At 48.4% G+C, this 25,882-nt stretch overlaps 1 protein-coding gene across 3 annotated transcripts; it reads right to left on the minus strand.

Annotated features, from left to right (window-relative positions):
• Nucleotides 1–414: 414 nt before the first annotated feature.
• On the minus strand, nt 415–25,882 carry LOC120584290 (sodium/potassium-transporting ATPase subunit alpha-2). 3 transcript variants are annotated; one of them, XM_039839980.1, is made up of 23 exons: nt 25,658–25,882; nt 21,375–21,479; nt 21,105–21,164; nt 19,338–19,541; nt 18,683–18,796; nt 18,284–18,418; nt 17,466–17,583; nt 15,396–15,664; nt 14,381–14,579; nt 14,141–14,250; nt 13,864–13,998; nt 12,661–13,152; nt 8,885–9,021; nt 8,260–8,410; nt 8,011–8,179; nt 7,605–7,759; nt 7,315–7,438; nt 6,974–7,119; nt 6,640–6,770; nt 4,050–4,151; nt 3,852–3,943; nt 2,810–2,883; nt 415–539 (listed from the first exon to the last, which is right to left on the minus strand). In XM_039839980.1, exons 1-22 carry the CDS (start codon nt 25,667–25,669, stop codon nt 2,855–2,857), a joined length of 3,189 nt encoding a protein of 1,062 aa, XP_039695914.1. In that variant the 5' UTR covers nt 25,670–25,882; the 3' UTR covers nt 415–539; nt 2,810–2,854. The 3 variants fall into 3 exon arrangements, with proteins under 3 accessions (XP_039695914.1, XP_039695916.1, XP_039695913.1); XM_039839982.1 differs by lacking the exon at nt 415–539 and having other exon boundaries at nt 910–2,883; nt 12,661–12,836; nt 12,963–13,152; XM_039839979.1 differs by lacking the exon at nt 415–539 and having other exon boundaries at nt 910–2,883.

A 25,882-nucleotide genomic window follows, 5' to 3' on the forward strand; every position in this document is an offset into this window, starting at 1 on the left:
CTGCAGGAAGTGAGGAAGCCTGGCTTGTGAATAAGTAGGGAAATGTGTTCCTGGCAGAGGGACTATCAAGATGGAAGGCCCTTGAGGTGGGATTAAATGAGACTATACAAATAAAGGTTAGGTATAATTATGGCACAAAGTGAGCTGCTGTCAATGCTCTCACAACTATTGCTACAATTATTATCACCATCATTGTTAGAGTTGTAATAAAGGGGCCAAGAACCAATTTCTGACTGCTATGTCAAGATCCTGGCATAGGGTTGTAAGTGTTGGTGTCTTCTCTCCCATTCCCAGGCACTCCTAGAAGAATGCATACTACCCATACACCCCTCCTTCTCCAGCACACAAACATCCCTTCCTCCTGCCCATCACACCCTGTCTGTGAAGATTTCCAAAGTCTGATACATGGTGAGCCTCAAGGATTGCATCTACTTCATCCCCCAAAGACAGCACCCAGAACAGGGCTTTTCACATACTATAGACTGTTAATTGGTGCTGACAATTGGGGCCCCTCAGCTTGAGAGTGGCCTGATTTTGGTCTGAAACAGAAAAGGCAGAAGTGGCCCTGAGGATTTGGGCCCAAATAGACTCATAGGCCCTTCCCCATCCTGGACAACCCTTTGTGGCCCTTGGGGTAGGTTCAACAATGAGGAAGGAGGCCCTACTATATTTTTTTCTAGGTAATTTTGCAACCTAACTTCTCCATCTCTAGCTTTCTCCACTGACATCATCTACTGGATTATTTTTTTTCTATCCGTATCTCCTGCTCTCTCTTTATTGTTTTCTCTACAAGCCAAGTCCTGCCTCAGCACTTATTTCAATACCACAATTTTGGAGAGAAGCAAGTATTAAGTATAGAAATCTGAATTATGGAAGGGATTTTTTTTTTTTCATAAAGAAATGCAACTTTATTATTTTCAAGTACATATACAGTGCTCAAATTAATGTCTTACAAAAGGTCACCAAGTAAAGGTCTTGCAGATGTTTCTTTAACAAACGCATAAGAATTGATGATAATTAGCCCATATACTCACTACTTCTAAATAGAGATTCCTAAAGTGCCAGAAAAGTATTGTTTTAGGTAGACTCAATATGCCACCCTTAGAAATATTGTTTATGCTCCTAATTTACTAACAAATGCCATTTTTATTGATTGCATAAGGATAAACTTTTGCCCATAGTCAATAAATCTCAAATTAATCAGGCCCAAATTATTATGGTTTCCATCTCAGTTTTCTACACCAAAGGCAATGACTCATTTATTTCAAGGTACTTCTGATAAAGTAGAATTCCAGTGTAATGAAGTAACAGACCTTGGCAGGTGGCTTATAGGCTTGCTCTAACACTTGTCTTATGTACTTTCTTTCTTTCTGCCTTAGGTCTTCCATTTTCCCTAGGTGTCTCTTACTTGTTTTGATCATCTAGGTCTCTCTTTGTAAGATATTCCCAATGCCTTCTAAACCAGCCTTAGAGAATGAGCAGAGCTGCCTGCAGAGCAGAAGTGTTAGGTGGGGAGGGAAAAGAGAAGAAAAAGTATCTCTTGTAGAAACCGGAAACCAACCACCTATCTCAGGAAAAATGAACATCAGCATGAAGGGCATTTGCCTGGGAGGAGCGACCTTGCTGACTGAGAAGTCAAAGGCAGGTCTCCTAACGCTTTACCTCTTGTCCAGAGGTTCTGACTTTGTTCATGACCTAAGCTAATTCTGCATGTCCCTGCAAGACAGGAAGGTTCTGGGAATCTCTCTACCCCAATTCCAGCTGTTGGCCGGGAACATATGGTTTGGCAGTGCCTAGGAAGGAGGCAAGTTTATCAGCATAGGCATGAATGAGAAGAAGGTGGGAGTGGCAGGGAATGAACTGGCAGTTATCCTTTTCAGAACAACATGGAACTTCTGAGTTCTTAGCATTCTAAAGGGCAGGTGTTACAAAGCATGTGTGATTGAGAGAGCTGGAGCATCTGTGACACCTGGGTCTCCTGGACCAAACAGACTACAAAGCAAGGGTCAGTGGGAACTCTGTGGCACAGGGGTGTGGAATCTCAGTGAAGCTCCCCAGATCACCTCTGGTCCTGCCTCTGTTGTTACTCTGATGACATTTGAATCTGGTATGCGGCAGGGTACTCTAAAAGGGCAGGACACAGAGCTGGAGCCTAGACATCTATCTATATGTCAAATACCATGTCATTGACACTCTCTCTCCTTTCTTATCTCTCTCCCATTGTTGTTTGCCTCCTCTGCCATACCAAACTCCCACCTGTCTGCTCAGCTCTCCTCTAGGGGTTTCTAACTAGTCTTGACTGGGAGACAACTGGCTTCTCCATCCAGCTTCCATTTCTGGCCTCACCAGGAGAAACCATTTGTGCTTTCCAGGTTGGAGGTGGAAGTAGGCGACAGGATTGGGCAGGAAGCAAATGAGAGGTGAAGGTAGGAAGTGGGATGAGGCTGGAGAGATAAAGAGACACTGGTGATCTGAGATGGTCTTCCTCCTCTCGGTTAGATAGGTCCTGTCTTTGGGTGTTAGTCTGTTCTAGTGGGAGGTGGGAGTGAATGGATAGGGAATGGGAAGGGCTAGGGTAACCTTCAGTACCACATTAAAATAACACAGTGGAGTGGGTGGAGCAGGATCTGGGGAAGATGTCTAATCTGACGGTTCAGAGTTGGGTTTCTGGGGCAATCACCCCAAGCTTGTTTACCTACTCCTCCCAACTTAGCCTTGCTGAGTTGCCTCATTCTCTCTCCCCAAATCTTTCCCTAAAAACCACCCCTGTTTTTCCACCCCTCCCCATCATCATCCCCGCAGCACCTACAGAGCACCCCATCTTTCTCGTGCCTGGTTCTTCTTTCCAGTGGGCTCAGTAGTATGTCTCCTTTTCCACCCAGCCTGTTAGAGAGATCAAGGGTTGTAGGGTGAGCTTAAAAAAAAAGGCAGGAGGTAAATTTTCTATGAGCTTGGGTGGCTGAGGCCAGGTGGATAGGAGCCTAGGGATGGGGGCCAAGGGAAGTAGCCTCAGTGGGGTTAAAAGGGGTGGGGGATGAAACCCTATGAGCTGGGGTAGTAGATTAAGAGAAAAGAGAGACTTGTATTTAGCATGGTGGAGGGTGGGTATAGAGTAGTAGTTGGGGGTGAAAATGCAACTGTTTATAGGAGCTATTCAGGTAAAAAATGAGTTTCTAAAGAGGCAGTCACCTGTTGTTGCTGAACAGAAATTTGGCAGCTCTTGTAATTTTCCAGAAGTTAGAAATTTGGATTTTATGTCAAAGCCCCTAAGTTTTAGATATTGGGTCAATTAAAAAAAAACACCTGAATAATACAGGGCAAGACAAACCAAACACTATCCATGGACCATGTTTGGCTTGTAGGCCATCCTTTTTCAACCTCCAGTAAGTGATCAAAATGCTTGTTGAAAAAAAACAAAACAAAGCACTTGTTCGATACCTGGGAAGCAGGAGGCCTTGGTTTCCAGTGTCAATTATGCTGCTCCTTGCTTTATGACTCTGAGCAAATAAATTTACTTCTGTGCCTCTTTTAGCTGTCAAATGTGGAGGTGGGATTAGATGACCTCAAGGGCCTTTCTAATTCTGGTATTTTGTGATTCCAGGTGGAAGGTGCAGTTGCTTCAGAGACCAACTGCATGTTAAGGTGTGACCAGAATCTGAGAGGAATAGGGTGCAGAGAACACATTCAATGGAATTAGGTGTCCTAGAACCTGGAGCCCAGGATCTGAGGGCACTGGGGAAAGGAGCAGGGCTCTGTAGTTGGAATAGAGTTTGGGTTGGGAGCCCTGGAGGCATAGCCAACAGTGGGGGTCACATTTGCTGGGGGTTGGAGTGAGGCGTGCAGGTGCTTACCGCCAGGATATCGTCGCAGGATGAGCTTGCGGACTTCATCATAGATGAAGATGAGGAGACTGTAAGGGAAGGCACAGAACCACCAGGTGACCCTGAAGGAAGCAGAGGAGAGTGTTAGGAACATTAGAAGCTGGTCACATAAAGGATGATGAACCAGAATTTGGATCCTAGAAGGTGCCTTTCTAAAGAGACACTCACTTGAGCGGGTACATGCGGAGGGCCACACCCATGCCTGGACAGTAGGACAGAAAGGCAGCTAGCGCTGTCTCCTCCAGGAGCCCAAAGATCAAAATCTTGTTCCTGGAGGCAAAGAAAGGAGGATAGGTAGCATTTGAAGGGAGGGGAAAGAGAAAGAGATCCAGGGAGACCCCTGGTGGGGGAAGGGAAGGAGGGGAGAGGAAATGTGAGGGAGGGATCATAAATGACATCTTTCTGTGCCCTCTGCAGATATTCTCTTCTCATTCTGTGTGTAACCCAAGAAATATTTTTCTCTATTTTTATGCTTATTGATTAACCTCTGATTCTTGTCTATAATACATATATTCATTCATTAAATAAATGTTTCTATGTGTTGGGTGATGCTCTGTTCTAGAGATGCCATGGTAAACACAAGCTTCCTTCTGGGGACATGGGGACTGCTCTCCAGCATTTATAATCTTGTTATTGCTTCAGGCAAGTGGTCTGTGAAAGTGTCATCTCCTCAGCAAGGTGCTGTGAAAGCTCCTTCAGTTCAGGGCCTATGTATGTCTTCTACACTCCCAGTGTCTCCTACAGCCCCTGGTAGCTGTAGATATTCAATAAAGAAGAGAATGTTTGTAAAGTACTTAGCAGAGGGAGAGCTCACTGGAGAGTAAGTGTTAAATATATATTTACTATGGCAGGATTAAAAAGCAAGATAGAATCAGATTCTGAGGGCAGTTTCTGGAATCAGGAGCACTGCCACTTACTAGCTTTTGGTTATAAGCAGTGTTTCATTACTTCTCTGAGCCTCATGTTCCTTCTCTGTAAAATGGAGATATTACCTTTATATCATAGGATTGGAAAGTCATGGGAAATAATGTATGGAAAGTGCTCAGTCATATTATCATTACTCAACCTTATGCACTTCACTTCTTTATGGCTTAAACCAGTGGTTCTCAAACTTTTCACTCACTCTGGACCCCTCTATTTTTCCTCTGTAAAGGCCAAATTTTAATTGATTTTTGCTTTTCAAGCTACATTTGTTAATAAATAGTAAATATGTTTCCCCAATTAAAATTAATTAGAAATATACCCAGCTTCCAAACAGAGCTAACTACACTTGATACGATCACTATGCTGCATACCTAGACTTCTGCCCAAGAGCGACACTTAAGTGGGCTTAGGAGCCTTCTCACAGGTAAGTGCTTAATTTCCGTAAAGCCTTTTGAACTATGTGAATAGCATCCTGGAGGACCCTCTGAGGGCCCAGGGACCCCAGGTGGTGCCTGAGGTGCTGAAGCTGCCTCTGGCCAGGTGATTGGTTGGTATTAGTACTCCCCTGTACCCAGCCTGACTTTCTTTTCCATTTGCCTCTCAAATGGGCTGAATTTAGCCAGTTATGTTCCACCTTCCTATGTCCCCCATGCACTACTCAGTAAGTCTCAACTCAGAACTGTATCCAATTTCTTGGATTCTCTGCTCTTTGTTGTCTTCTTACTTCATTTTCCTTGTTAGTGTTTTTAGCTCACTGGAATCACCTTTCTTCATGCTACCTTTATTTATCTAACAGACTTTTCACTTTTTTCTCCCTAGGATCTTAACTGCTATTAACTTTACCAGGATTTTGACATCTTAATTTTTTCCTTTACTAAGAAATTGTGACAAAACTCACTTGGGGAATTGTGGCCGTTGTCTCCAGTAGAAGAAAATAAAGAGAACAGGCCTGATAACTTTAGCACTTACTACCACCCATGTGACAATCACAGTGATTTCTGAGCACCTCCCAGGTGCCAGACTCTGTGATAGGTGAGCTGCCCAGTGTAGTGGCAAAGAGCTTGGGCTTTAGAGGCTGATCTGGGTTAACCCTTACCAGCTGAGTGACCTCAGGCACAACATTTAAACTTTTTGGGGTCTCATCCATAAACCAAAAATAATATCTACCTCATAGAGCTGTTGTGAGGTTGAACAATGTCTTTGAATCACTTACCTCAGTGACTGGCACATTGTAACTCACAATATAAGAAGGTATTAAACCTGACCCTGAACGGCTCACCAACCCTACAAGGATAACACCATCACCATAGGGCAAAAGCTACCCACAAATGTAGGGGAGCATGGGAGACCCTGTTTTTAGAGATAGGCAAAAGATGGGGTGTCAATAGAGTAAGAGATGGAGGAAGGAAGAACGAAAAGGAAGGAAGGAAAGAAGTAAAGAAGGAAAAAAAGAGGAAAAAAGGAAAGAAAGAAAGAAAGAAAGAAAGAAAGAAAGAAAGAAAGAAAGAAAGAAAGAAAGAAAGAAAGAAAGAAAAAGAAAGAAGAAAGGAAGAAAGGAAAGAAGAGAGAGAGGGAGTAAGGAGGCATGGAGGGAAGAAAAAGAAGGAAGGTGGAAGGAGATCTTAACAAAGTACATTTTAGGAACAAAATAAAACTCATCAGAAATAGTTGTATCACTCCATCTTCTTTCATCTATTTCAAACATGGCTATGGATATGATGTGCCCCCAGCAGAACTGGGCCCATGGGCTTAAGGCAAGACTGTGCAGGTTGGCGAGTGTGCCTAGAGCTGACTCTGCCTGGGGGGACGGGTGCCTGGCAGGGGAGGCACTCACTTCATGCCCTGCTGGAAGACTGAGTTGCGGCGGGTCTTGCAGATGATGAGGTCGGCCCACTGCACAACCACGATGCTGGCAAAAAAGGCTGTGTGGCACGTAAACTCTACCACCTTCCGCTGCTCATAGGTCTGGGGGAAGGTAAGTAGAGAAGTGACAGTGTGAAAAAAAACGGGCAGGATCAGAGTGTAAAATAGCTCAGGGCCATTGTTAAACCCTAGGCACCAAGTCTACCCTTAGCCCCCAATCCTAGTTGGCCACTACTGACCACCTCTGCCAGGCATTTAGCTCACCTCTCATATACATATGTCCACACATACTCAGCCCCACTCACCCACTCCTGCCCATAGCTGTCCTCCAGGTCATTTGTGGACCGGTCATCCCAGTCAAGGCGGATTCCCAGCAGCCGTGAGGGCAAGAAGCCATTCTCTGCCAGGATCACGAAGTAGGTGAAGAAGCCGCCCAGTGCCTGGATCATTCCTATGGGTCGTGGGCGAGAGGCAGGGCCTGGGTCAGAGAAGGAAGCTGGAGGGGCCACCCTGATGGGCCACAGCAGACATTTCTGACCCTGGGGGAGCTGGGCCCTATCCTGGACATTTGCCGGGAGCTCCTTTCTCTAAAAGCTAGGGAAAGCATTCTTTGAGGTCCCCCTGGAACCCAAGGGCCCTGCCGTACCGATCTGTCCATAAGCCATGCTGATGAGCCGCTCATTGACCAGCTTGTCTGTTTGTGAATTCCTCGGCTGTCGTTTCATGATGTCACTCTCAGCTGCCTCATAGGCCAAGGAGATGGCAGGGACCTATGTGAAGTGGGGAGTTGGGGTGAGGAGGGTATGGAAGGGAGCCTTGTGCTTGTTTTCTCTTCAACCTGCAAGCCTGGACAGCTGCCCCTGACCTGCTGCCCATCCCTTCTCACTGTGCCCACATGTTGCCTTGCCTGTCCCCTACTTCAGCTCTTGGCCTCACCATGTCAGTGCCCAGGTCGATGCAGAGGATGGTCACAGTGCCCAGTGGTAGGGGGATGTTGGCGATGATGAAGAGCAGGAAGGGGGTGATTTCAGGGATGTTGCTGGTCAGGGTATATGCGATGGATTTCTTCAAGTTGTCGAAGATGAGGCGGCCTGTGGAGAGATTCTGAGGGCATCAGGGAGATCAGAGGGACCCTTCTCCACCCCTAGCCCCAGAAGTGGGGCTGCCTGACTTCCTGAGAGAGGAAGATTTTGTGTGTGAAGAAAGCTAAAGCCAGCAGTGGTTGCCTGGAATCGTGAGGTGACTTTGTGACTGAGGTAAAAGGCACGGGAAGCACAGGAAGCAGGTATCCGGGCATCAAACATCCTGGTTGCCACCCCAGAGCAGAGCATAGGTTCCTCACCCTCCTCCACGCCTGTAACGATGGAGGCAAAGTTGTCATCCAGCAGGATCATGTCGGCTGCCTGCTTAGAGACGTCAGAGCCTGAGATGCCCATGGCAATGCCTATGTCCGCCTTCTTCAGCGCGGGGGAATCGTTCACACCGTCGCCCGTCACCGCCACTATGGCTCCCTGGGAGAAGGTACAGCCAGGCTAGAGGGTCAAAGCCCTGCACACAGCATGCCCGCCCTGCCTCACACCACCTTGCTCACCTGCCTCTGACACCCCTCCACGATGATGAGCTTCTGCTGCGGAGATGTCCGTGCAAAGACAATCTCCGTGTGGTTCTTGAGGATCTCGTCCAGCTGCTCTGACGTCATATCCTTCAGATCAGAGCCATGCACCACACACGCCTTGGCCTCTCTGCAGAGCAGGGGCAGAGGTGCTGATTCCTGGCCTAGCCAGCCTGCCATCTGTCCTGACTGCCTCTGGTGCTCCAGTCCCCCCTGGCCTCATCTTCCTCTCTCTCAAAGCTCAGTGACCCGTTTTTCCCAGTTCTCTCTCTGAAGAAGCGTTGCTAGATTCTCTTCATGCACATCATCACAGTCAGCACAGTTTGCTAGGCGTGTGTTCTATCCCTTATACATATCTCACTGCTGTAGCTACCCTGCGGTATAGATAAGATCCTATTTTGTATTTGAGAAAATGGAGACTCAAAAAGGTAAGAAGACGTCTCCAAGGTTACGCAGCTAAACAGTGGCACAGCCTGGACACATTTAGAACTGAGGAACCAAAGGAAAGGCCTGTAAAGGTCCCAGAGGTGTTAACCCGATATCCCAGGCAAGACTCAGGTACCCTGTGGTTGATCAAGGATAGGGGGTCCTGCAAAGGCCTCACCTGGGGTTGACTTGACTGACGGGTATGTTGAGCCGGGCTGCAATGTCCTCCACAGTCTCGTTGCCTTCTGATATAATGCCCACGCCTTTGGCAATGGCCTTGGCTGTGATAGGGTGGTCCCCGGTCACCATGATCACCTGGTGGGAAGAAAGGAGAAAAGGTAAAAGGACAGCAGTATTAAGATTTTCCCCTCCTTCTAGTTCTTTCCCAAAGTCAAGAAAAGCCAGACCACTAGATGCTGAGGCTGATAGATCTCAGCCGAAAAAATGGAACTCGTGTGTGTGTGTGTGTGTGTGTGTGTGTGTGCGCGCGCGCGTGCGCGCGTGCGTCTTTGGGTGAGTAGGTGAGGGGGAGAGACAATGACAAGTTATATTCTGGGGATCAGAAATAGTTTGCTTAAATGAAAGAAAGCTGCCATGACAAAGTAACATGTTGACAAGGTTCCCTTGGAAAAGAAGCCTCAAAGATTGTTCAGGAGTAAGGATTTCATGGGATACGAGGCTATCAGAGCCAGAGGACCCTTAATAGCTCCCTCCTGTTACCAACGAGGAAACAAAGGCTTAGGAAGGGTCGTGATTTGCTTAAGGTTGCAGAGAGTCAGAATCAGAATGTGGTCTTCTTACTGTCCAATATAATTGCTACAGGCAGTCTCACTGGACAGAGTAAGGAGGACATGGAGACGGTCCTCCTTCCCTCTCCCCGACATTACTCCATGATGTGGGAAGAAGGTGATTCCTACCCTAATAATAATATTCATTGTAGTGTTGCAGAATGGTTGAGTTGGTTGGGGAGGGTGGTTGGCATCTGAGAAAGCTACTTAAGAGGCTATTATAAGCATCAGATGATCAAAGCTGGATTAGGTTAGCATTTGCATGTTTTGGTTCATGGGGACAAACCAAATAAATATTAAGAGAAGGAAGCCTCTTCAGGCCCCACTGCCTTCTCTCACAGCCCTACCACTTCACTGAAACTGCCCCCCCAAAGGACACGTAAGCCTCTAAATTGAAAAACAATAGCATCTTTTCAATACTCCTCCTCTTGACTCTTCTGAGGCATTTGGCACTATTCACTATCCCTCCTTGAAACACTCTCCTCCCTTGGGCCCTTTACTTCTGGTTCCCCTCCACTCTCTCTTCATTCACTTTTTCACCCTCCTCAGGGAGGCAGCCAAGAAGGGTGGAAGAAGTAGCTTGGAGTTGGAAGGCTGACTTAAGTGTAAACCTGACTTTCCCTAGCTCTAGGACCTTAAACAAGTCCTTTCACTGAGTCTCAGCACATGGAGAAAATGAGTCCTACTTTTTGTGGTTGTCATGAAGAGTAAGTGGCATTGGGTAAACACCTAATAAATGTTAGCTGTATCTTACCACTCTCTTCCCTTGGTCACTGGTTCTCATTCCTCTACTTGCTCCTAAATGTTGGTGTGCCCTGGGGTTTCACTCTTTTCCTCTTTCTTGACTCATGCTCTTTCTCTGGACAATGTTAAACATTACAATTTGTAATTATCAAAAAAATTTAACTGAACTACTTCATTATATTGCTGCCTTGGCATCCATTTTGTTAGTCTAGGTGTTTTGTTCCTGGGCAATATAATAAAACGTCTTAATATGTTTTTATTTTGCACTCGTGGTCTAATGAGACTCAAAGCTTTAGTCCTGACAGTCTTTCTTGAGCTGTAAACCATATTCCAGCTTTTCCTAGAACACCTCTCCCTGGGTGTCTTACAGACTGTTTAAATATAAGGTCAAGTTGAACTCATTATTTCTACTCCCACCATCCACACCAAGCCTGCTCCGCTACTCCCTACATTAGGAAATACCCCCTATTCAGTCAGACCTTTTGTCTCCTATGTCCTCCTCATCTTCCATATCCAGTTTGGTCACCAAGTCCTCCAAACATTTCCCGAAAGTAACAACTCTCCTCCACTCCCTTTGTCACTGTCCTCGTCCGGGTCATCATCCCTTGCCTGCACTATTGTAATAGCCTCTTGCCTGTCTCCATGACTCTAGATCTTCTCCAAATCCAGGTCCTCCTCCATCCAGGTAGCCTCCTAAAAGCTAGATCTGCCCTGTGACACGTGTGGCTCTCTGTAGACCTCAGGATAAAGCCTAAGTCTGGCATTTAAGCAAATGGCCCTGGCCCAAAGTTCCAGCCTTAATTCCCAGTGGTCCTCTGCCACCTTTCCCTGTAACTCACATGCTGGTACAGTCTAACCATGCAGGGAACACATTGTCCCTGCTCCTGACGTGCCTTCCTCTTCCCTCAGTGCCTTACAAAATACTTGTCAACTGTTGAGGCCTGGATCAAATATCATGCCCTCTGTAAAACACTGTCGTTTCCTGAGGCAGAATTAACTGCTCCCTGCTCTGACTTCCCATGGAGGGACTTTCCTCAGGCCTCTGAAGTAGTTCTAATCATGGCAAGAGGCAGCCTGATGAGCAGGGGCAGTATGTACCTTCCAGAGAAGCAGGCCATGCTTCATACAGCCAATCCATTTCTTACTAGCAGTTTTATTTTGGGAAAGCACTTACCCACTCTGAGTCTCAGCTTATTTTATTTTTAAATGAGGGTAATGATGCTTACCTTGGAGACAGAGTGCTATAGGATTCAGAAATCACATATGTACCCATATATACAGAAAAACCCTCTAGTGTGATGGTTAAGAAATAGCTGACTGCCTTGGTTTAAATTCTGGCCCTACTACTTACTAGCTGTGTGGTCTTGGGCATGTTACTTTGTGCCTCAGTTTCCCTCTCTATAAAAAAAGGAAAATACTAGTGCTTGCTCATAGGGTCGTTATGAAGATTGAATGAGATTATACAGGTTTAGTACTAATAGCAGTTCACAAAACAATTGGCTGTTTTTATTATTATTAGAGTATCTGACTCATAGTAGGTGCTCAATTACCCTAGCTATTATGATTGTTTAGTGGTTAATTGTAAAGGCATTTGTTCCCCCTGAGAGACCATGAGCTCTGGAAGCCAGGCTATGTCTTACTCATTTTTGTATCCCCAGCACTTAGCACAGCACCTGGACCTCAGTAGACAAGGTGAGTTGAACTTACATGATAATAGGTGAGATATTGAAAAAGCAGGAGCAAGTGAAGGCACCAGAACTGGTGAGTAGCTAGGTTAAGAGGAGTGGTAAATTGCTGTATGTTGGAATAGGAAAGTAAGCTCCAAGATGGAAGGGATTTATGTTTGTTTTGTTTGTTTGTTTATTTGTTTGTTGAACTCCAGCACCTTGAACACTGCCTGGTACACAGTTGGCAAACCATAAATATTTGTTAAATGAAGAACAAATGTAGCACTGGGGAGGGAGTGGACATTGAGAAGCAATTGCAGTTGAACGAGAGAACCCGAGAGAGGTGTGCTGGGTGGAATGAGGTCCAGACCCAGTCTACAAGGTTCTGGCGGGAGTAAGTGGGTGCAGACAGGAGCCTGATAATCCCATCCCAAATGGCTAGAGAAAGTGAGCAGTGGTTGGGAAGAGCAGGACAACTGTATTTCCAAGATAGGGGTGCCAGATCAGCTTGACATCAGAACGGAATGTCAGGGAGGGAGAGGACGGGCATGAGAAACTGGGCATTCTGAGCACAAGGGACAAAGGTGAGTACTTCAAGGCCGTGGCTGACCTTTCTTTGCAGGTGACAGCTTCCTCACAGTCAGTGGGAAGGAGACCACCAGTGGCCTGGGTGTCCCCAGGCCAGCAAGCCCTGCAGCCTCTTGACCTTTGGCATGTGGATGGAGAAGGTGGAGGGGAGGAAGTGAGGCCAGTACCTTGATGCCTGCACTCCGACACTTGCCCACAGCATCTGGCACAGCGGCCCGGGGAGGGTCGATCATGGACATGAGACCCACGAAGCAAAGCTTCTCTGTGGGAAAGTTCAGCTCATCTGTGTCAAATTTGAAGCCACGAGGAAACTTTCCAGAGGGCAGATTCAGTTGACAGAACCCTGAAGGAGGGCAGAAGGGAGGAGTGAGACAGCAAGATGGCTGCTTGAACACCACCAAAGCCCCTAACCCCAGGGAAGCCACTGGAGATCCCTTTCTCGGCCCTGCTCCCTGCTCTGGCTGCTCACCCAGCACTCGCTCCCCTAGCCCTCCCAACTCCATGTAGGCGTTCTGAAAGGCATCTTGCATTTCCTTGTCCAGAGGGATCTCTTTGCCTTGCACCAAGATGGAGGAACACCGGTCCAGGATGCGCTCTGGGGCCCCCTTCATCACCAGCACGTGGCTCTGGGGGCTGTCTTCTCGCTCATGTATGGACAGCTGGAGAGAAGACAAGTAGTTACAGAGGGATCATACTTGTCTTGGTAGCTCCAGTGCCTAGCACAGGGCCTGGGACAGAGCAGAGGCTGGTAAGAAAACTTCCTTGATAAAATAAGTCTTGACCAATCAATCTTTGTCAGCATAGGGACAGTCTCTATGTGTAGAGTGCTGTTTGGTTCTCATAGTCTTAACCTTGTAACTTGGGAGTCACTTTCCCATAGAACATTCATTGACTCAACAAATATTTATTAAAATCAGTTAAGACAGACACTGCCAGGGGCTGGATGGCTCTCTTGTCAGCATCCTCCCCCACCATCATACCGACCTTAGTGGGGCTTTACCTCTATGACCTACATAGACATAGCTGAGACTGTGTTTTGTCATTTAACAGATGCCTACAGGCTGAGGGATACCCTAAGAAAATTTCAAAAGTATGTTTCAACTTAATGGGATAGAAGAGCTGGGGGACTGGAGCCAGAGGTTGGGGAACTCTGGGAAGAAGAGTCAAGAGGGTGACAGGTGTAGTTTGGGAGTTAAGGGATAATGGTAACCAGACATATATTCACTCAGGTTGCCCTGGGAGATAAAGCCAGGGTGAGAGGATATGATGCTCAGATGCCCCTGCTCCTCATGTGGATGACTCCCCCTTGGCTTTTATGTACCCCTTCATTTCTGTCCCTCCCCTTCTCCTTTTTGGTGCCCTGACCAGACCTGGTACTTGTTGGTGGAGTTGAAAGGAATTTCTGCCACCTTGGGGTTTCTGTCTCTCATCTTCCTCACAGAGCCACAGGACAGCTCAATGCACTTCAGCAGGGCTGATTCAGAGGCATCACCAGCTGTGTCCCGCTGCCAGAAGAGAATTCAGTGTCACGGGCTGGGGAAGGATGGAGGACCAAGGGGAGAGGGCACTGAGGCTGCCACAGGTGTGAGAGAGGAAGCTGGGTGTTAGCAAAGTGGGCAGGCTATGGAGACAACCCTGACCCCCTACCTTAGACACAGAGATGTTCTCCTGTCCAGCCTTGAAGACTGCACGGTTGCAGAGACCAGCTATCCGAGACAGGGCCGTCCATGTAGGGGATCGTTTGTCAAAAGTGGCCCCTGGAAGGAAATGAGGGAGAACCAGGAGTTTGGTTTCCCTTTAGAGCCCTTATCCCCCCCCTGCCCACCCCGCCACCCAGTGTCTTGGACTTCCTCCAGCCCCCTTCACTCTTCTGCGATGCCCAATCACCAGACTGGTCTTCTGTGGTATCAGCCTCATGGATCTGGTTGTCAAACCACATGTGGGCAACAGTCATGCGGTTCTGGGTGAGGGTGCCCGTCTTGTCGGAGCAGATGGTGGAGGTGGAGCCCAGTGTCTCCACCGCCTCCAAGTTCTTCACCAGGCAGTTCTTCCTCGCCATGCGCTTGGCTGTCAGGGTCAGACACACCTGATAGAGAGAGAGGAAATAAAAAAGGGCTAAGCTTGAGCTGGAGATGTCTATGACTTTACCCCAGAGCAGGGCTCTCTCCTTCCTCCCTTGATTCTGCTCCACAAACATGAGTGGGACCTAAGTGTGAGCAGTTGAATCAAGATCACAGGTGTATATTTAAGTGAAACGTCCAGTAGGGAGTTGAAGACATTTGGCTAGAGCTTCAGAGAGGGCCAGTGTAGCGCTGTGTCTGGGGATGTGAGAGTCGCCCAGATCAGGCCCTGGAAACTGTGCTCACTCTAAGGGTGTATGGGGAGAGCAGAGAGCTGAAGCCTGAGAATTAGCATCAGGGAGAAAGAGAAGACACTGCTGGGGACAGAGAGGGGAAAGCCAGGATAGTGACATGTCACAATGATCAACGAGAGAGAAGATTCCAGGCAGGTGGACAGCAGTATCCATTTCAGCAACAGAGTTAAAGATTGAAGCTGAGAAAAGGTCACTGGATTTGCTAGTTAGTCACTGGTGACCTTTGAGAGAGCCTCTACAGAATTGTTGGCCTGAATGAGCTCCAGACTGCAAGAGGCAGATGAATAATTTGTGGTTAGTGAAAAGAGGTGACCATGACAAGCTCCAGGAGAGAAACTTTGTGCCGAGGTATAGCCCAACCTGAGATTTTTTCAGACTCAAACTCTGAGGCATGTATTAAAGGAGAATGTGTTATGTGATTTTAGGGGTTGGCAGTAAAAAAATTGCTGAGAAGTAATAAGCCTCTATTACTTTTGAGGAAAGGGTAGCAAGACCCTCCCCTGGTGGCTTTTCAGCTTGACCACTCACAGTGACAGTGGCCAGTAGACCCTCAGGCACATTGGCCACGATGATGCCAATGAGGAAGATGACTGCCTCCAGCCAGCTGTAGCCCAGGATGAGTGACAGCACGAAGAAGGAGACACCCAGAAACACAGCCACTCCTGTGATCAGTTGGATGAAGTGTTCGATCTCCATGGCTATGGGTGTCCGCCCAACTTCCAGGCCTGAGGCCAGAGTGGCTATGCGGCCCATCACCGTCCGGTCACCTGTGGCAATCACGATGCCCCTAGCAGTGCCTGAAACATAGGAGAGGACACCAGGCTGAACTGAAGCACTGTCCTACTTCCTGAGAAAGGAAAACCATACTGGAGTAAATGGGCCAAAGACTCTGATCCTGCAGTTTTAGTAGATTGGCTTACTTTCCCTGCATAGATTGCCAGTCCCAGGCTCAGTACAACAACAAATTATTTTCACCTACACTTGGGCCCGTGGAAAAGCCTTGCAAATAATGTTCAAATTGAAGAGATTCAATAAGTGAAATAAAAATATTGCCTGCAGTATTTTAGTAAAATCAATCTCACACTTGTTATTGAAAAGTATATTATGAACACAAAGTAAAGCACTTATGAATTTTCCATGTAGTCTTAAGATTCTTTTTCTCAACATTAGGCATGAATCTCTATAAAAGAAGCTAGGCAATTACTGACCCTTATGTAGACATTAAAGAGGCCTTTAGGGGAGGAAGGGTGGGAAATGGGAAGAGCATGCATGTAGGAGCCAGCTAAACCTGAGTTTGAATCCTTGTTCGAGTTCCTACCTAGGGACCACTTTAATAATTAAATGAGAGTGCTGAAATGCACCTAGACCAGTTCCTGGCACATAGTAGGCACTCAACAAATGTTAGTTCCATTTATGACCGATGCTCTCTTCAAAGCTAATTTCAGAATAAATAATGGAAATATTTTGCTAGGCATTTTAAACAATTGTGGGACATGTGGAACAATCTTCAGAATCTCAGCATGTTAAAAATTTAGGAAATTTAATTTTTGGTGATTTTCATTGTAATTCCAACTTGCTGAAGGAGGAGAAAAGCCCAGAGAAACAAATGCACGGAAGAGAAGTGACAAAACAAGAAAGGCAAGGTGTGTGTGGCGGGGGTGGCACAAGTCCTCCTTTGTCCAACTTTCTGAGGCCTATGGTCTGGTCAGGCTTCTTTCGCCCACCAGCTCTTGCTCCCTATCCCCTCTTCAAGTCAGCCCTGACTAGGATCACCATGACCAGAGAGGGCACAGGCTTCAGCTGTACTTGGACTCCTGCCATTTGGTGGTGGCAGCTTTGGAAGCTCTTACTGCCCTCTGGTCACCTCTAGAACCCAGAACAAGAATGGGTCAAACTCGGCAGCCAGTGCATGACAATTTCTCTTGGTGAAGTGCAGTCCTAGATGTAGCCTAAAGGAGGGCCCAAGTTTCCACCTTGCATGGAAACTTCCCACCCCTCCCCCAGCCTGAGGGTCTAGTCAAAGCAAGGGCCACAGAATGAGGCAACTAGTAGTCCCAGACCCAAGAGAAACAGAAGGTATCTGTCAAGCCAAAGACACCCAAGAATCAAAGCTGGCTTGGGGTGTGTGTGTGTGATGTGTGATGTGTGATGTGTGGAAATGTGTGATTTCTGTCTGTGTGAGGTTTGTGTGTATAAGTGTGTAATGTGTGATGTGTGTGATATGTGTGAGTGTGTATGAGTGTGAGATTTGTGTGAGTGTGTGATGTGTATGTGATGTGTGTGTGAGATGTGTGAGTGTGTGTGATGGGTGTGTGTGTGTAGGGAGTCTTGGTCCAATACCTGAAGGCTTTGGAATCCGCTCAGTCTTGGAGTGGATAGAGCAGAGCTGCCCCAGCAAATACCCTGCTCTCTGAAAGGGACTATTTTTGTAATTTTCAGGGCTCTTAATCCCTGAACCCTCAATTCCCTCCTCTATAGCAGGGCTTTTGACAAGGAAGTACAGCCAGAGCCCCCAATTCTGACTGAGGATTCAGGATTCAGACTCCTCCCTTAGTGAGTGCTAGGGTGAGGAGTACCCCCACCAAGCCAGCGCCTCACCTTCCACACAATTGGTAGAAAAGAAACAGATATTGCGGGTCTCCAGGGGGTTCTCATGGGTGAACTCAGGGGAACGAGTCTGGGGCTCTGACTCGCCAGTTAGGGATGAGTTGTCCACCTGGGGAGAAAGGAGAGGAATGTAGCCATCAGACTGGCAGATACATTTGTGCACACACAGCTGTTTCCTGACTCCAACTGCAGTCAATCTTCATGACACAAGGGACAAAATTATTCTCGTCCTCATCACATATTTATAGCATTACTCAGCTATTGTCCCTGCACTGGTTTGGAATCATAGCTCTTACTAACTTCTTTATGACCTCAGGCTAGTTACCTAACCAGAGCCTCCATTTACTCACCTGTAAAATGGGGGAATTGTACAGAATTCCAGAATATCTGCATTGCACAATTATAAGGGGTGCCACCAACACTGTAGTCTATGAACATGGCACCATCTAAGGTTATACATGGCATAGCTTATGTGGCCATAAGCAACAACCCTGCATGATTAGACCATTCTTTCAGAGTTAAATTACATGCCATATGTGATGTACATAAAGCATCTGACAATAATTGGAACTCAATACAAGATGGCTATAAAGTAGATATCAAAATATACCCAGGGCACAGAGCATTTATCACACAGATATAAGGAGACAATGCACTATATATGAGACAAGGTGAAGCTGGGAGGTATGGGGTCAGCGGTTGGCATTTGGATCTGGGTCCCCCGATCTTCAAACCTCTAACCGGGTCCCTCCCAGCTCTACACAACCTTCCTCTTAGACCAGCCAGTCTCTCTGCCATGGCCTCCTCACCTTACAGCCGTGAGAGGAGATGATCCGGAGGTCAGCAGGCACGCGGTCTCCACCCTTCACTTCCACCAGGTCTCCTACCACCACCTCCTCCGCATTGATCTGCATCTTCTCGCCCTCCCGCACCACCAGGGCTTGCTGTGGGGAGGCCATGCGCATCGCATGAGGTGCTCATCTCTACCTCTAGCTTCCTCTCTTGCTGGTCTCCCACCTCTCCTCCAACCCCACTAAAGAGGAGGAGAAGCCCTGCACCCTTAGCAACAAAACTAGGTCCTGACATTGATAGTTAGAGGGACTTCTCTGCCCAACCCTCCATCTCAGAGCACAAGGAGTTGAGAAGAGATGAGCTGGACCCTCCCAGAAACCTCATGTCCTAGCCCAGAGCACAGCTAAGCCATCTACCTGAGGCACCATATTCTTGAAGGAATCCATGATTTTGGAGCTCTTGGCCTCCTGGTAGTAGGAGAAGCAGCCAGTGACGATGACCACAGCTGCTAGCACCACACCCAGATACAGCTGGTAAGGAGAAAGGGTTTGAGGGACCTGCCCATCTCCCAACCATAGAGGAGCAGCTGCTCTCGGGACAAGCATTAAATGCCACCTTTGTCTGTGTCTGGAAGTGAGAATGGTAGAAGAAAGTTCTTCTCTTTAACCTTCCCCTCAAAATTCTGTCCCTAGCCCCCTAAGATTGGAAAGTATGGGGAGTCTTAGGGAGCTTCCAGGACTAGGATTTCTCTAGGGGGTAAAGACTGAGGAATGCAGACAAGCCCACTTAAGTATGAAGGAATAGGGAAGGGCTTTCTCATTAATGAGCGATTATGATTGTGTGTCTGCATGTGTGTGTGTGTGTGTGTGTGTGTGTGTGTGTGTGTGTGTGTGTGTGTGTGTGTTGGGAATGCTTATGGATTTGTATAGAAGCCTCACCATTTTCAACCTAAAAAGCACTGTGACATGTGCGTCTTGTTCCCTGTCCCCTGCTCCCGCCCCACTGTACTGAAGATTTAGGGTTGGAGGACAGAGTTATGGGCTGGTTCAGGGGTCAGGCATCCCAGCTCACATTGTCATTGGATGGTTCATCCTCCATGGCAGCCTGGATACCATAGGCCAGAAAGCAGAGGATGGCCCCGATCCACAGAAGGATAGAGAAGCCCCCGAAAAGCTGGCGACAGAACTTGACCCACTCAGGGGTTGTTGGGGGTGGAGTGAGGGCGTTGGGTCCATCTCGAGCCAGAATATCCTGGGCCCGCTGGTTGGTGAGGCCCTGAGGGAGGCAAGGAGAAGTGCGGGAGATCACATCTGGAACAAACCCAGCCTCTCACCACTTTCCACCAGCTCCTTGGTGGGGAATAATGTCCAGGTGGAGAGGAAAATCCCACCTGGTTGGAAGGGTTAGGGAACCATCAGGAGAGGCCACACGAAGGAGGCGATGTGTTGCAGTGGCTGTTGGAAGCCTTGAAGGCTGAGAAAGGTTTTAAGTGTGGCCCCATTCTCTGGTTATCATTGGATTGAAACACATTTTCAGCCACAATAATCTCCTTTTGAGGCAGCCTGGCTAAGGCTCCCTGGAAAGACATTGCAATGGGTTCTTCCCACTATTTCTCTTCCAGATTCCCCACTTAGCCAAGGATTCAAGAAGAGTCCTACATTATTGACCATCAGTGTCACACAGCTTCGGCAGTCACCTATCACTTTCTCTAGAAAGCCTTGCCTGGCCCTGCTCCCCTAGCCCCAGGCTGGTTCAGATGCCCCTCTCTGCATCCCATTTTATCTCAGGCATTTGTCTAAAACTACACTCACAAAATGGCACTGGAATTCTGTTTGCATTCTTTTCTGCTACTAGATGTTGCTTTCTTCAAAGGTAGAGGCCACTTCTTATATACCTCTCTATCTTTCCACTCATTTATTTAATAAATGTGTGTCAAGCATCTACTACATGGCAGGTTCTATTGTCAGCTCTGGGGACCCAGAGATGAACAAGATTCACAAAGTCCCCACCTTGTGGAGTTTATGATCTAGGTAGGTTCCACACAATCAATAAATGTTACTGCCAGAGAGTAAAAAGTGTTATTAACGAAAATAAAGTAAGGTAAAGGAATGGGGACATAAAATTTGGGCAACCAGGGAAGACCTGTAGGAGGAGGTTACATCACTACGTTTTTGATTAATAAATTTTTATCTTTCAATATGATAGGTTTGCTGCTATTGTGCTGCTATTAATGTGACCTTGGGACAACATACTACTGTAAGAATAGTAGGGGTCACCCCACAATTTCATGTATGTCAGTCCTTTAAAAGGTTGTTCATTTATCACTGAGGCTGCTTAGGGTAGAGGGAAAGCCCTGCCTGGAGGCCCTCTGGGGCCTGGGTTCTAAGGCAGGGGTTCCTGACCCCCTGGGCTTTGGACAGCATTGGTCTGTGGTCTGTTAGGAACCAGGTTGTACAGCAGGAGGTGAGTGATGGGGCAGGTAAGCAAAGCTTCATCTGTATTTACGGCTGCTCCCCAGTGCTAGCATCACCGCCTCAGCTCCATCTCAGATCATCAGGCATTGCATTCTCATAGAAGCACCGGTCCCTGGTGCCAAAAAGGTTGAGGACTGCTGTTCTAAGGAGCCCTGGCTTCCAGGTACACAGGAAAAGAGTCATAGACTAGGAAGCAGGGGATCTGGGCTCTAGTTCTGGCTCTGCCATCAACTAGTCTCTTGCTGGTCTCTGTTTCCCTGTCTCTGACGAGGCATGGAGTACAGTTTTAAGGTCCCTTGCACACTGTTGCTGCATAGTTCTCTTACCTCTTTGGTGTCTTCCCCAGAGTCCCCCTGCCACTCACCTTGGACAGGTCTACTTGGTATTTGCGGCCCAGCTCGTCCAAGGACAGCTTGTGATCATCCTGGGGAAGGGAAGCAGAGTTACTTTGGGGAGGGAGGCTGAGTGTGTGTGTGTGTAGAATGCACATGATGGCACCAACAGGCAGAGGGGCGAGGCAAGGAGCATGGGAGGGGTGGGCTCGATCTTATCTGAGTGCACTGGGCTGTGGGGGCAGCTCTTCTAGCATGGGACCCCTTTTCCATAGCCTGGCCAGGTGGGCTATGGGCCTCACCATGGCCACCTCCTTTTTCAGCTCATCCAGCTCCTTCTCCTTCTGTTTCTTCTTGCCGCCCCCATTCTCCGCAGTGGTGGCTGCAGGAGAGTACTCGCGTCCAGCCTGCAGGAGAAAAGGGGAGCCCAGAGAGTCAAGGAGGACAGGGGCTGGAGCCTCTATTCCCTCCTGACTGCAGACAGCCCAGGCATTGGAAGTGGGGGCAATGGGTTCAAAGTAGTGATCTTCTCAAGGGAGGAAAAAGAGAGTGGAGAGTGGAGGGGACCCCAGGTCCTCAGTTTGCAAACTATTGGCAGAGCTGTGGGGCTCTATGTTTAAATTTCACAGAAGGCTGAGGGGATCAGGACTCAGGAGCTCACTCTTAGATGTTTAGTATTTGGGCTTCTGCTAAAATTTTGTTTGTTGAAAGAAACCTGCTGCTAAATACAAACCAAAATATACAAAAACTTTAAAACTACCACCTTACACCATCTAGAATCCTGGAAGGGGGTGGGCAGGGTTGAGGATTGGTGAGGGGTAGAAGCACCCTGTAGGGACGTCTTTGTCCCTACACCATGGCTACTTTGCTCATTGAGGAGTAGAGACAGTTAGGAATTTGGGGGAATAAGAGTCTTTGCAGAGCCAGGGGGCAGGGCAGGAAAGTGTCTGGAGGAGGCTAGGGTACTACAAGGCCTGGTGGTGGCGAGTGGAAATGGAATGATCAAACCTCATGGGCTGACAGAAGTTAGTAGAAGGAGAGTCAGAGCGTGTCCAGGAAATGGGGCCACGAAATTGCTGAAAGCCCTCTGCCCAGCAAGAGGCAATTTGCAGGACTCGAGGCCCCAAAGCACAACTAGGTAATGGGGCTCACAACCTGAGGCCTCATTTGTCCCAAAAATAAAGTAAATGGTCTCTGAGGATAAATCTAAAATTAAAATGCATAGAGCTCTTAGGTCTAGGCATTCCTGGGTCCTCTAGTGAAATCAGGTAAACATTTTAGCAGGATCCTCATGAGGCTATCATTTTCCCCTTCCTCTCAGGGCCTGTGGTTTCCTCACCACCACCAGGCTTCCAGGGTCCCATAGAGAACTTCGGGGGGAGAGGGCAGGAAGTTTTTATGCCTCTTTACTCCCTCTTTCTCCCCAGGCCCCTGTCCTCCCCATCCCTTAGGATTATCTCGTCCTTGTCACTGGGTCTGCCCAGTTTCTTTCTCTATGCTGGATGTTTAGGGATGAGCTTTTCTATTCTATGGTGTAATTTTTTTTTTTTCCATAAGGAAGGGATACCTGGGTGAGATTTATGGCCAAGGTTTTCTCTTTTTATGCATTTTTTAAAAGTAGATTTTTCTTTTAGAGCAGTTTTAAGTTCACAGCAAAATTGAGCAGAAAGAACAGAAATTTTCCATATACTGCTGTCTCTACATATGCAGTCTACCCTGAGATCAGTGTCCCCTACCAGAGTGTCATACTTCTTTTAGTCCATAGGCTGAAGTCCATAGACGTACATTGACGCATCAGTCATATTATTCAAAGCCAGAGTTTACCTTAGGGGTCACTCTTGGTGTTGTGCACTGTACAGGTTTGGACAACTGTAAATGACATGAATCCACTATTATGGCCTCACACAGAGTAGTTTCACTGCCCTAAAATCCCTCCGTGCTCCATGATAATGCCTTTGTTTCTCATCAGAGTCAGGCAGCTGCTCTGATCATAGACACAAATCCAGCCTCTAGAGAGGGAGGAATCTGACCGACTGATGACATCAGGACAGAAGATGTGCAGTGAGAGTGGACTCTGTAATCTCCTAGACACTGAAGTTTGCATTTGTCTCCATGTGAAGTGTCCATGGGTCAAGTATAATTTTGGCTTTCTAAAGGCTGATCACCTTGGGGAGACTGAAGCAGCCCTACAGATAGGTGGGGAGGGCTTCTGAGCACTGCCCCCTCTTCCTTCCCCAGGTGACCTAAGAGAGTTCATTGTATGGATTGAAATGCTTTGGATACGTGAACTCTGTCGTTGATGGGACAGGGCTGAGAAATGAATGAAAGGCTAACGATGGCTGGACGAGCTTCGAGCTTCGATGTGGCCCTCCGGAGCTTTAGGGGCAGGAATCGGCCTGGTGCCCACAGCGGAGGAGTGCTGCTGGGCAAAGGAGCAGAGGCCCGAGAATTTCTGTACATTTAGATGTAGAATAAAGTTTATGAAGCTTAAAATCCAATGCATGGTTTTAAAAAATTGCCAGCCCACGCACTTTGGGCGTATTGGATGGTGGCCAAGCTAGCAGCCCCACGCAGAATGCGGCACCCCCTTCCCTTAGCTCCCACTATGCTCTCCTTCAGGCAGGCACAGAGCTTGGGACACACGGCCCTTCCCCCTCCCCCTGCCCTGGCAAGGATCTCAGCCTTTGTCGCCAGGAGCCTGCAGAGATTTGGGGCCAGCAGGCTGCCCAGGCAAGAAAGAAAGAGAGGAAGTAAGGACCACCCCCCCACCAACACTCTTTCTCCCTCCCCCAACCACAAGTCCCAGTCCAGGGCTTGAATGCTAAAGGAGAACAGAGAGTTCTTTCTGAGAAAGCCAGAGGCTGGGACAGAGTGGGGGAAGCTGGAAGTCAGCCACTGCTCCCCCCACTGCAGCCTCTCAGTGGCAGCTGGAGCAGGCCGGCTTCCCTCCTACCAGTGCCGTCCCTTCCCCCAACTCCCACGCTGCCCTTCAGGGCCACAGTGTGATGAGGTGACAGTTAGGCCTTTCTTCGGAGGGAAGATGCAGGGGAAAAGCAATGGAAGCAGAATGAATCCCAGAGGGGGATGAGGGTAGGGGCTGCTTCACCTCCTCAGAGGTCTTCCGGCAGGTTGAACTCCAGGCTTCTGCCCTAAGTCCAAGCAGAACTGGATCTGCTGCCTGACTTGCTACGGGGGGTGGCAGGGAAGGGGATGCTAGAGGAGAAGCACAGACCCCAAGCGACTGGAGTCCCCTGAAGGAGTCAAGGTCAAATGGCTTCCCAAGCAAGACCTCTTGAGCTGGGTCCACCTTGTTCTCTGGGGAGCAGGGGAGAAGGCTGCCTCCCTCCTCTCCACTCTGGGTGAGGCAGTGGAGTGTCACCTGACCTCCCCTCAGAGGTCCGGCACCTCAGTTGGGACTCCCTTTCACTCGGGGAACAAGAGATGCCGAGGAGCAGTTTGAAGGTCTCAAGCAGCATATCAATGCTTACGCATGTTTGGGGGCCTGTACATTCCTGAATTTGCCCGCTGAGACAAAAACACAGGTGCTCATCCATGAATATCTGCACCATCTCCAGCTTATGGAAAGCACATGGGTTGTAGGTGCGTGCGCACACATGTTCTATTTATAGCTCACACCCTAGCTCAGGAACCCTGGTGTCCAAGCTCAGAGTTTTCCCAGCTGCTAAACTCACTGCAGTAGCACGTCCTTGCCTGACCCTCCTGGGCCCAGAAACTCCCCACAGTCCCCACAGCCCCGCTCTTTCCTCATATTCCCCGTGGCTCCCTGTGCCCAGCATTGCGTAAAAGAAAAGCCATGGGCACAGTGTGTAATTCTCCATACAGAAATTTCATTTCCAAGAATCCAAGGCTTGGTGCTTGCCTCCACCCCACCCCCAGCCCCACCGCCATAGTTATTAATTTCCCCTTGGCATCTCCCTTGTTGCAGAATGCCATAGGCAGGAGTGGACTGGGAGGTCGGGGAGAGGCAGACCTCACCTCTGGGAAAGTCCCCAAAGCCCAAGGCAGGACAGTGCTGCCTGGGACATCTGGAGGGGTGCTGGGCTGGCGTCTGGGTGCACATGACTCTTTTTCCCCCACACCCCTCCCAGCTGTCCTTGGGACTCAGGGCCCCTGGAGCTGGTACCCAGAACTTCCTGGACCCACATCCTCTCAGGCTGGGACTCCCAAAGAAATGAATATTTTCAGAGGGTGGCTAAGACAGGGAGGATCAGCAGTACCAAAGAACCCTTTAGCTGGGAAGTCAGGAGATTGTTGGGTATGGGACAGAGATGAAGAATGCAGATGAGGGAGAGCTGGAGGGGATGGGTGTAGAGGGCTGTGGAGCTGACTATGGGAGTGCTGCAGAGGAGGGCACTTGGGCATGTGAGCAGTGGATCCGTGTACGCTTTGTAGCGTAGTAGCCAGGAGACTGAGTTCCAAGTTCAAACTACCTCAGCGGATCGGCTTCTCTCTGACCCTCCTTCCACATACCATCCCACCTAATCATTTCTCTCTAGCCTCCCTCAGCCTTCAGAGAGCCTTTCTCCTTCCCACAGAGCCACCCCTGCTCTTTGGGGATACTCACCCCACGGCCCATCTTGGGGCAAAGTGGCTGAGGGGACCTAGGCTGGAGAGATCAGCAGGAAAATTCCCAAGCCCACACCGTGGTCTGGGACAGCCAGAGACCCGGGCAACCAGACAGAGGGCCAGCAACAGGGTAGCTTTAAATAGGTCCCTCTCCCCCCTTCCCCCCGCCTTCCCTCCTTGGAAAAGAAACGTTTGTTGAAACAGGATCCCTGAGGACTCCTCC

This window comes from Pteropus medius, unplaced genomic scaffold (genome assembly GCF_902729225.1).
Source record: "Pteropus medius unplaced genomic scaffold, Ma_sr-lr_union100, whole genome shotgun sequence".
NCBI lineage: Eukaryota > Metazoa > Chordata > Mammalia > Chiroptera > Pteropodidae > Pteropus > Pteropus medius.

Excerpts from the sequence above, each read along its gene's own strand:
- LOC120584290 (XM_039839980.1), bottom strand. Across the intron at positions 4,152-6,639 it reads GTCTTCCAGCAGGGCATGAA|GAACAAGATTTTGATCTTTG; the intron begins GTGAGTGCCTCC and ends CTTTGCCTCCAG. Across the intron at positions 3,944-4,049 it reads CTCCGCATGTACCCGCTCAA|GGTCACCTGGTGGTTCTGTG; the intron begins GTGAGTGTCTCT and ends TGCTTCCTTCAG.